Raw genomic sequence first — 12,123 nt, forward strand, 5'->3', positions numbered from 1 at the left:
AGGAGTCTATATGTTCTTACTGGTGGACTGGTACACGGGAACCTGGAGTGTCATGTTGATATGTATGGCTGAGTGTATAGTGTTCGCCTGGATTTATGGTAAATGCGATTTTTTGTGAGCGAAATAACGTGAAACGTTTTACAAGTAGTTCACGAAACATCATCCTTATGGAACACGTGGTTTGTGACTAGTGTCATGTGGGGTACAGAAAACATTGTTTTCGCACCCCAGACAGAGATATCCCACGTCATGCTATATTTTTTCTATTTCGTTCGATCTGTCTAGTACCTTTACATGACATTTCGCCGAATTTTTACAATGCGATGTATTCATCCGAGCGTTAAGCAGTGATTAAGCTAATCACCTTTTGAACAACTGGGCCCTGACGTTGTACATAAAATGTAATCTACACTGGTAAATACGTTGTCTTCTTTGTAAGGACGGACTACATCTTTACGTGGAAGCATTCAAATGTATTTCTAGTAGTGTAGAAGCATTTTTTATTCGAGGCCCAAGACAGGATACTTGTAGTCTTTAGCAAAATTGAATAAAAAAAATACAAAATAAAAGGTAAGAGAATAAAAAAAATCAATTACCTATAACTGAGCAAGATCGGGTTATCTCAGTCGTCTCAGGCTAAGATTAAGTAACATCCCAACATCGCTTACAACTCGGTTGGGATTATGTTACAGAATCTTAGCCCTTGACTGAGATAACTCGATCTCGCTCAGTTACAGGTAATATATTTTATCAATCCGTACGCATTTTGCTTCGTCTGATGTCTCGTTCATAGCTAGGCTTTGAAGTTTGGATGTTTTGATATTACAAATTTTATTATTATTATTATTATTATTATACTTGTGTGTCTTTCAGACCCAGCAAAAAGTAAGTTTATGCATTGCCAAGCGGTATGAATTCCATCAAACAGGCATTAAATGAGCCCGAAAAACAAGGACAGATTAAGATAATTATTCATGACAAGACAAACAAACTTAACCACACATTATGAGAATAGAAAGATAACATGAATATCTACATTAAAACTGGAGAGGAAGAAGGAAAAGCATACCCTTTACTTTTTCTCTTGTCTCCTTGATAAGAAAATTTGGAAAGATTATATGCATATACTCCACACTAAGTTATACCTGTGTATAATAATACGAGGGAAGATAATGTGTACAATTTACAGGAAAAATGAACAAATGTATTTTTCTTTACCTTTCGCAGGTTCGCACAGAATCGACCGTGACGTCCGCCTGATGCTCCACCGGCCACTTCCCGCCATCATCCGATTAAGTACAGCATTTCTTATGCCCGTTTTTCTCGCGGTACGTACATGAGCATTGCTTTGCCTGCCAGTTCGAAGATTGCTCTAGTTGCATTAATCTTGAGTTTTCTTACTGTTTTGTGACACCATATGTTCCTGTTATCGAACTGCCATTATGTAATTTTTTTCTAATTTAGGACACAATTTATCAATATGACTTGAAGAAAAGCATTCTGATTTTTAATTCGAAAGTGAATCCTGTTGTTGTTGTTTGAAATAAACACAGTCATATTATCATTAAAATATTTACATTTTCACATGATTCTCTCTGATAAGCGGCAATGAGACACAGGGTAATGACGTTTTCGTAATAGGTCTTAATGGTCACACTTTATTATATCAAACAATTATGTGTTTGTCTTCACATTTTGTATCTCAAAAAAGTTTTGTACTTTTGTTTATTTCCTCCAGTGTCTCCTCCTGATCAGTATCTTTACGTACAAGCCGCCCTCCTTTGGAGAGTATACCTACCCCGTATATGCCCGAACTATAGGATGGTGTTTTACCTTTTCGTCCTTGCTACCCGCTCTAGGCTACTGTGTGTGGGTCACAATGAAAGCAAAGGGTCCGTTGAAACAGGTAAGTGAAACATGTTTTGTTCATCGATAACAATTGCCTATGGTGCCTATGCTATATTTTACACTAATGTTATTATTGTCTGTTTCATTCCTTTGAAAAAACCCAATCTTTGTTATAAAAGGCAACCCTTTCAAAGTTGTAATATTTTGTCATTTACAAATGGTTGAGATTTCTGCATAAGTGCATACAAATACAAGGGGAAAACGATCAAGAGTTCCAGTGGAGTAAAACCTTCTTCTTCATTGACGACATCCGGTATATAAATGGAGGCCTAATCCTAGTAAGGTCACGTTCTCAAAGTGATAATGCTCTATATAAACATATGTTTATAAATGTCTAATGTTTTAACCAAGATAATATTATAATATTGTTATCAATATCAAATCATTTTCACAACGATATTTTCCTTTTAGCGGCTCAGACATCTTACACGACGTACAACACAGTGGATTCCAGCTAACGAGAAAGCAGCAGTCATATACAGAGACTCTGAAAATTCGGCGGATTTTACCTGGAAACAATTGTTCTGGTTTAATCTTACGGGACGAGGGGGAATTAATATCAATGACTGCGGGGACTCTTTACCAATGTTGTAGATGGTCTACGAATTTGTGAATGAAAGACAAATCTTACTGCATTATCTGAAGCATGGCCGTGTGGTCTCCTTGAAGACAATACAATGTTTCAATGATGAGTGGTTTGTTATCAATGCAATTCAGACAGAGATATCCCATGATTTACCAAGTGCTGGATTTGCATATGTCGTCCTATCTATCTGGCACCATTACGCGAAATTTCGCTGAATTTTCACACAGCGATGTATTCATCTGCAAAATATAATGCACACTATGAAATATGTTTTCTTCCGTGTACGCACGGACTATATTGTTTACGCGGAAGGTTTTAAACCCGGCTTAAGCAGTTAAGCCCTTGACTTAGATAACGCGATCTCGTTCAGTTACAGGTAAAATAATTTATTTATATACGTAGTAAAGTATATTACTAAATAGTGTTTTGATTGGTCATAAAATGTATTTAATAACGTCAATATCATGTTTCTAATGAAGAAAACATTGAATTTAAACAACTTTTTCAGTTATTTCGCAAACAATATCTGACACATAAAGTAAACAGCAAATCCAGGTTTACGGAGTTTTATCGCAGAACGTAGAACCTTTTTGCCATAGGAAATATTAAAGATCACAGACAAGTTGCTTAAATACGTTCAAACATAGTATACCATGCTCATACTTGAGAGTAAACATACACAACAACAACATAACAATTTCAATACCATCATTCTGATAACAAGTACTTTAAATTAAAAAGTAAGATAAATGTATGAGCTTGTTATCTACTGTGCAACGTATTCCGTCATGAAAAATGTTAACATTTGTTAGATGAAAAGTTAAATAGTTGATACATTGATTGCTTTTCCCCTATATTAGGCTAAAGCTTATCGTTAGACTACCGTCTGTCGATATGACTTAAACTGTATATGACTGCTATATCAAATCAAAAATCAAAATGCTGTCCCGTTTGTGTGTTGTGTGCAAAAAGATATACTTTTTTATTTACATTTTACGCTCAGTGGAATTAAGACTAGATGGTAAATTGCTTTGTTGTAAATAAGAAACGACAATTCTAAATGTTGTGTTGTAAATTGTCAATTCGTATACTTTGGATAAGAAACGTTCCAAATAATCCTGAATAAAATAAAGTAAAACTGTCAATACACAGGGACAGGATCCCAATCCGAAGTCGTTACCTTGGTATGATCTACCTTGAGGGTGTAACGAAGAAACTTGGTTACATGGTATACGTTTCTAAAATGTCTAGAACCAAGGCTTACTTGGTAGTTATACTGAGATTAGTATTTCAGATAATAGTTTTCATGTTCTTTTCCACACTAAGGGAAGGAACTTATTTCTTTATTTCTCTTTTCCTTAAACAGAACTTTTTCACAAAAATAACTTTTCCTCATAAAACTTTGTTGTAATTAAAAAGAAAATGTGATGTCCTTCAACTGTCTTCATATTGTGACGTCACAGATTGTGTACACTTTTAGACTGGCTGCTCCGCACTACATGAAACGGATCAGAAGCAACAGATATTCATTTATTGAAGTCGGTTTAATTTCTAAAATCAGAAAGCTCAGAAAACGTTTGTCTAGGTACATTATGTAGATAAAGTTAACATAATAATAAGCAAAAGGTTTACGCTTGACTTCATAAATTATTACAAATTAAATCACTGTGGAATTAGTTATTACATTTTGACCATACATATCACCATTAATATATAGGGTCAATGCGTACTCCTTTGATTAGCATGTCATAACAATCGGACTGAATGAAAGGATTCAATTGTTCCAATTTTATATCATAGAAAACGGTATTTTTTTATATGATGCATTTTTTATCAGTAGCATTTCAATATTTGTTTTTAGGTTATATAAAACAGCTTGAAAGGCAACAGATAAAATATGTATATATATATATGATATAAAACAAACTGAAATGCTGCTGATTAAGTATGTTTAAACTGCGTTTTGAAGAAATATAATAATGATTCTTATAGACTTCATTATAATAATGGCATTTTCCTTTTAGTGTCTCAAACATCTTGCTCGACACACAACACAATGGATTCCCGCCAATGAAAAGGTCGAAGGCATATACAGAGACTCGGAACATTCGGCGGAATTTATCTGGAAACAATTGTTCTGATTTAATCTTACGGGACGAGGGGGCATTGTTATCACGGATTGTAGTGACTCGGTACCTATGTTGTAGATGATGTACGATGATTATATAAAATGCTATATCCATATTTAAATATAAGCTTTTTTTATTTTTCAACAATTATGAAAAAGTTATATCAACTTATATTAAGCACTCTTGTTGGCCTGGATGTTAGCGCGCAGATGGTCCAAATGTTGGACGAAACCGGAGTACCACGAGAAAACCAACGTGGTCAGGCAGGTTACCAAATACCTCCTCATGTCCGGTTGGCGAATCGAACTCCTGCCGTCTTGGCATTTGAGAGGAAAAACGAAGTCTAAGTTCAAGATTTTGCGTCCAAACAACAGCTAAGACTTTCACTGGGGCACTTTTAAGGGTCACCTTACTACAATGGCATTATTACCTTGAAGTATTAGCTTGACACTCCACCCGGTCAAAATATCTGGGAAACAGTTAAAGCAGCGATACCTTGGGAGACACGGCCGTAAAGAAAGAAGTGCCAGTAGAAACAAAATCAGGCTCAAGTGTTGAGATCGGGGTAGCATATCATTATTGGATTATCCCATGTCCCCTTAGCAGAAGACACGGAAGAAAACCTCCGATTCTACCCTACATTAGTCTCCTCATGGTATAATGCAATGGGAAACAGCTTGCATATTACTCCTCTAGAGTTGAAAATACATTTAGGGGCTTTGGGAATCTTTCCTTCTGTTTCAACAGTAGTTTAGACCTGTTCTCCATTTTTGGCCTTTAGAACAAATGAGTTCCTTAAAGGACGAAACAGCTGTATAGTGCAGTGTTGTTCCTTTTTTTGACATACTGTATCTATTACAATGCTATAAAGGTACAATCACACGTGTGTGTCTTCTGTTCATCCTTCAAATATGAACTTCATCAGTAAAACGAGTAGTTAAAAGTAGGGATACTGAGAAACTGCACTTGTCTTCTGGTTTGCTTTTCATTTGATACACTTCAAAAAACCTAACTTACAAAACCTAGCATAGTATTGAATCAATATGCATAACCTTAAAATGATTAATGGTGCGTTATCATCCATCTACTGGCTAACTGTGTTTTTAAACGTTTGTTTCCTGCCAAGTCCATACCTACATCACACATAAATACATTTAACATAAGGAAGACCAACCTTATTGTCATGTATTGACAGTCAATATTTTATGATTGCATTTCGCTGATTTTAAACAAATACCTGACAGATTCTATTATGAAACATTTATTTGATACAGTTTCTGCGCAATCAATATATGATTATTTAGATTCAATTGTTTTCTGTGATAAGATATGATATATTTTACAACCAATTCGATATATATTTTGACAACTTTTACACAATGTTTTTTTTCTGGTTCTGATGTTATCATGTTTGTAAATGTCTATTTGTACATAGTTGTTTGGCCCTAAACGAACTAGATGACTCGAATTGTCGATGGGCCGTAAAACAATACAATTCCTGTTCTTTGGAACCTGTCTTAACAAAACACTGTCAGGACTTATAAAGCACACAAAAACATTGATAAAATGAAAGCTAACTGATGATGTGATAGATATAGGCGTATATATCAGAATATTCAGTTAAAATAAACGTATCACCGATGCTTTGAAAATAGAGAAAAACGCATTTAAGTGAATTATTGTTTTGTGTGTTTTTGTACAGGAAAATGCTTTGCAGATATGAGATTCTCGTGATATTACACTTGTGAAATTTTGCTGGCTTCCATTTCGGTAAATCATCAAAATATTTAACTGTATTTTCATACTTGACGTAGCTGATTAAAAAAGCAGTTTAAAGTATTTATTGTATATGGATTGACGATGTATTGACAATATGATGTCTTCAAATAACAATATATATATAAACTTCATCTATCGTATACTGTACAACATGAAATGTTCGTTGTGTATAAATATTCGTGGTTTTCGTGGATGCTATTGAACCGCGAAAATAAACACAACGAATTTGAATGATATATGTGTCTACTGTTTGTTGATTTAGGATATCCACGAAAGTTGGTTCCACGAAACTATCTAAATGGCTTAAAACCACGAAAGAAAATGCCCACAAACATTTCGTGTTATACAGTATACCATTTTAATGTGTGACACTACATACTTTTGTAAGATCAACAGCTTACATCGGTCTATACTTCCAAAATTACTAAAATAAATAGCATTCCTTACGACGCTGAAGTTATTTAAGAGCGGGCTGGTAGCGTTAACCTCGCAAAGTTCTTCAATTTCAGTTTCAGGTAATTTGCATCTCGATGGTGTGATGTATTTCAACAAAATTGAACACGTCTATCAGTATTCCGTTTTACAATTGGAATTAAAGACACTACAGACATCTCTATGACAACCGCTTACCTTGGACTAACAATGACGGCTTACCAAAAAGCGATACGGTAAGCGTTATGATTTTAAATAGTTAACATTCCTTTCTTTATGATAATGTTCCTGCTGTATCAACAAATCTAAAATATTCGGTGTTCATTATAGACTGCTTATGGATAACATAACCACCCAAGATTTCTGTAAATGCAGGTAGATGACGATTCTAGGCAAGATATATGAACGCCATCGTAAACTACAAATTTGCTTGTTTGATATAAACGCCAAAGTTTTGCCTTGTTGTTTCGATGTCACTACCTTGGTTCTTACTTACTTTAAGGACAAAGCATTACTCTGGTTTAACCAAAAGTATCAAGGTGGTTGCGTCAACATTCCCATGGGAGGAGCTGTGTCCCTCTCTTGCCTACATGTCATACGAAATGTTTATTTTGAAGTGCTCATGAGGGCTTGTAACAAAAATCTTGTCAATATCTTCAAGTTTACTGTCAGATACTTACCGACGATTTTTTCCTATATCAGAAGCTAAACATGATCTGTTACTTACAACAACATTAACATGTAAAAATAAAACAGTTTTTTTCTCGGCTGTGCGAGAAACGCAACGAAACTGTTTTGTAGATCGAGAAGTTTCCTCCCCTTGGTTGCAATAGTCATGCTGTTTACATGACGCATTTGATTTGTTATTGAAAGGTCTGTTCTTCATATGATGATTTTGTGATTAATATCAACTGATAATAGACAAAATAACAACACGTTTGCAAATATAAGGTTAATGTGAATAATAAATGTTAATCATATAACGTATTCCTTTCGACAGCATCATGTTTTAGCTTAAACAAAATTCGGAAAGACATGCATCACAGAAAGAAAGTACATCTGATGTGATATATAAAGGGCCAACACAGGTAACCACTGCTTCGGATAGCTGCCTTAGGCGGTGAAAGCTTTCCTTTTTTATTCGCCATTCGGTCGACAGGCAATAAACACTGACGTCATTGTTTATACCAGAATTCTGTTTGAATTTAATAAAAAAAAAATGACAGATTTACAAACACTCTTTCAAGTCTTCTTTTCGGTACGTTTCGAGGAACATTCTGACCGTTTGTTTGACAGCTTTTAAGTAGACCTAGGTATTTCATATACAATATGTTGTTTTCCGAGGTTTGGATGTTACAGAATCTTAGCTCGAGATAACCGACTTCTTTTCTAGCACCTTTTAGCCTACACGTATCCAGTTCGGGGCCTCAGATAAATATCGTTACTACTTAAGCCACGTTTGAATGCTTCCGCGTAAACAATGTAGTCCGTCGTTACACGGATTTCATAGTGTATATTATGTTTTATTTACAAGATGAGGTATCTTTACAATGCAATACAATACATATAAAATAAAAAAGGATTTTGTTAAAGGGGTACGAGTGTATTTCTTGCCATAACATGATGAAGATATCGCTGTAAAACAATTCTGCGAAATGTTGCCTAACAGATCGGAGGACATAGAAAAATTCAGCACTGGGTTTCTCATTGGACATCTCTATCTGATGTGCGTTTAAAACAAAACAATAGTCACTAAAACATTTGATCGTCTTCCTGAAGAACATACGGCCACATGCTAGAATAATACAATAAGATGTGTTTTTATTCACAACTTGTAAGTCCATCTATAACATAGGTAGTGAATCCTCACAGCCCTTGATAACAATACCCCCTCGTCCCGTAAGATTAAATCAGAACAATTGTGTCCAGGTAAAATCCGCAGAATGTTCCAAGTCTCTGTATATGTCTGCGGCCTTCTCGTCCGCTGGAATCCACTGTGGTGTATGTCGTGCAAGATGTCTGAGCCGCTAAAAGATAAGGATGTTATGGCAATGAATTTCATTGGTAATAGTATATACATGTATCAGTATCAAGAACATTATCACTTTGAAAGCGTGGTATTACTAGGAGTATGCCTACATTATTCCCGATGTTGTTGATGAAGCATAAAGCCTTACTGTACCGGAACATTGATCTTTTTTCCATTTTTTCCTTTTCACTTGAATGCATTTATACAGGAATCTCAATCATTTGACAAGTGTTGAGGCAAATAAAAAGATCAAACTAAGGTCTTATTTGTTTGACCTAAAATATCATATCATATTCAAAGTTGAGGGTATCAAATCAAACACACGAAGTAATAACGTGAAATAACAGTATCGACGTAATAAATACCAATTATCAATACAACCTTATCAACTCATTTCTCAAATATCAGATTTTTATATCAAACAAAAAGTATGGTAGAGATGTTTTTATAAGAAATTGCAGCATTTCTATTTCTAAAAGAATGAGTCACAAGAAACAGCAATTTTAGTGAATAATACAATATTAACACAATAATACCAATACTGCAACAATTAACTTCTCACTTACCTATTTCAACGGGCCTTTTGGTGTCATTGTGACCCACACACAGTAGCCCTAGAGCGGGTAGCAAGGACGAAAAGGTAAAACACCATCCTATAGTTCCGACATATACAGGATAGTTATACTCTCCAAAGGAGGGCTTCTTGTACGTAAAGATAATGATGACGAGGAGACACTAATAAAAATTAAATGAAACAAAACACGTTTGAAATATATAAAACGTGAAGAGTTCTACGGAATTGTTTGGTATAATAAAGCCATTGCAAACTTTTACTTAAACGGCATATGATTGTGTCTCATTACTGCCTAATAAAGCGCATTATGTGAATGTGTAAATATGTTAACGTTAATATTAGTTTAATTCAAACGACATCAGACTTTACTTTCTAATCAAAATTAGAATGTCATGCTCCTTTTTCAAGTCATATTGATAGTTTGTGTCCAAAGATAGAAAACAGTACAAGATGACAATTCGATTACAAGAACTTATGGTGTCACAAAACAGTACGAAAAGAATGAAGCCTTCATTTGAAGTTAAAAATAATGAAACAAGGGCAATATTCGAACTGGCAGGCAAAGCAATGCTCATGTACGTACCGTGAGAAAAAACGGGCATAATGAATGCTGTAGTTAATCGGATGATGGCGGGAAGTGGCCGGTTGAGCATCAGGCGAACGTCACGGTCGATTCTGTGTGTACCTGTAAAATGGAAAAGAAATCATATTTGTTGTACTTAACTGTAAATTGAACGCATTATCTTCCCTCGTACTTATTATATTCAGGTTTATTGCAAAATTTGGTATTTTTTTATATCAGGGAGACAAGATAAAGAGTAGACCATATGCTATTCCATCTCCTGATCAAGGTTCCTGTATGTCCATTTCTTTTGATTTGTTCTTCTGTTTTCTCGTCATGTCTTAATTTATCATTGTTGTGCAATTTCGGGCTCTTTTATTGCCTGGTTGATGGAAAATATGCCGTTTGGCAATACACAAACTTACACTTTGCTGGTCCTTAAAGATACACAAGCAGAATGTATGATATTAAAATTTGTAATACCGAAACTTCAAAGGCAAGCTACGAAAACGTCAAACGAAGCGCAATACGTTATTAAACCCCTCAGGAAAGAAAAATGTCAAAACAAGATGTTCCGAACAGAATCATGTTTCCTGTATTCCTTATCACACTAGTCACAAACAAAGAACACATATAGTGTGTTCTACAAGGATGTATGTTTCTTATATAACGCGTAAATTGTTTAACGTTAATTAACAAAATGTCAAAAAAAAATCCAATTTACCATAAATCCAGGCAAACATGATACACTTGGCCATACCTATCAACATGACACTCCAGGTTCCCGTGTACCAGTCCACCAGTAGGAACATATAAACTCCTGCCTGTTTAATATATACATGTAAAACGCCTTAGCAAATCATATACAATTCCTTATATTGAAAATAACTATACATTACCCTGTTTCATTCCGGTTTCATAACTATGCAACATAAAACATGTATTTAAATTTTATATTAAATCTCAAGGAAATTGCTGAAGATATGTGTTCACAACTACCAGGAGAGTATAGGATCATCCTTACTTCATTGCATGTTACCACAATATCACATTTGTGCCACTATACGTGTTACAAGTGTGCTAGTGTTTGTGCTTGATATCGTAAACGTGATCTACTTGTTTTAGTCCATGTTTCCAACAGCTCATTCGCAGTCTCATGCCACTTGTGAACTACAGTAAAGAACAGCAAACCCTAATCATAGTATTCTCCATTCTTGCCAGGTTAGGTTGAACTACAAGGTGAAAGTATCTTGCAAAATGTCACAATCAAATCCTGCTGTCTGCAACTCTATGACCATGTGGACAGGAGGCCGACGCACTACCAACTATGCCATGTTGTCGAACATAACATAAAGTAATTACCTGTGTAGCCAATGGTAAACCAGCAAGAAACATCACAACACTGACAACGGTCAGGAGAGGAATCCTTCGATTGTTCAACATTTTAGGGAACATTTCTTCAAAGATCATCAGTAATGGTTCGGTCAGTATTGCCTCATGAGAAATAGATGACAGTGTTTACATTTCAATACTTATTACAGTTAAGATATAATTCAATCATGTTCAACATATATTTGACGAAATTATCGTCAGATGACTTAATTTAAACAATCACCATGGCATCCATTCCCGGTAGCAGAAGGACCAGGTAGGAAATGGCACACCAAACTTACACAAAAAACGATATGAACATGGAGCTGGAAATGAAACTTTTTCGAAAGCTGTCTTTATGAGTAAAAGAATCGAGTTATAAAAGTGTGCCGCACTTTTAGGGGCAGGGGAGCAGGGCAAAATAGGATATAGAGGTATATCTAAATAATTTACTCATGTACAATGTGTGCGTTAATTATTATTAAACAAATTTGGGTATAAATCATTGGTATGGCCCTGTTTAACACTGGAAATGTGGATCAATATTAAAAAAAAGTTGTTTGCTTCAAGAAATGAAACTGTTACAAAATTGCATATGGGTTATCCCTGACACAAGGTGCGCCAATGTTATATAAATTATGTTGATTCGAATCAAGTAGCTAGAAGGGTTAGGCCAAAATACAATAATTTTGGGTGTTTACTATAATCTAAATACACAATACATAGTGGGCAAAACGAGCTCAGTGCTTCCAG

At 35.1% G+C, this 12,123-nt stretch overlaps 1 protein-coding gene and 1 long non-coding RNA gene across 2 annotated transcripts; one reads left to right on the forward strand and one right to left on the reverse strand.

Moving 5' to 3' along the window:
* The first annotated feature begins 22 nt into the window (after positions 1-22).
* On the forward strand, positions 23-1,844 carry LOC110455723. The gene is made up of 3 exons (XR_002463487.1): positions 23-98; positions 1,228-1,328; positions 1,739-1,844. It is a non-coding gene; the product is annotated as an uncharacterized LOC110455723 (long non-coding RNA).
* Positions 1,845-9,795: 7,951 nt separating this feature from the next.
* On the reverse strand, positions 9,796-11,468 carry LOC110455760 (sodium- and chloride-dependent glycine transporter 1-like). Its single transcript, XM_021506121.1, has 4 exons — positions 11,362-11,468; positions 10,724-10,823; positions 10,021-10,122; positions 9,796-9,809 (listed from the first exon to the last, which is right to left on the reverse strand). Exons 1-4 carry the CDS (start codon positions 11,452-11,454, stop codon positions 9,796-9,798), a joined length of 309 nt encoding a protein of 102 aa, XP_021361796.1. The 5' UTR covers positions 11,455-11,468.
* Positions 11,469-12,123: the final 655 nt, after the last annotated feature.

This window comes from Mizuhopecten yessoensis, unplaced genomic scaffold, assembly GCF_002113885.1.
Source record: "Mizuhopecten yessoensis strain PY_sf001 unplaced genomic scaffold, ASM211388v2 scaffold943, whole genome shotgun sequence".
NCBI lineage: Eukaryota > Metazoa > Mollusca > Bivalvia > Pectinida > Pectinidae > Mizuhopecten > Mizuhopecten yessoensis.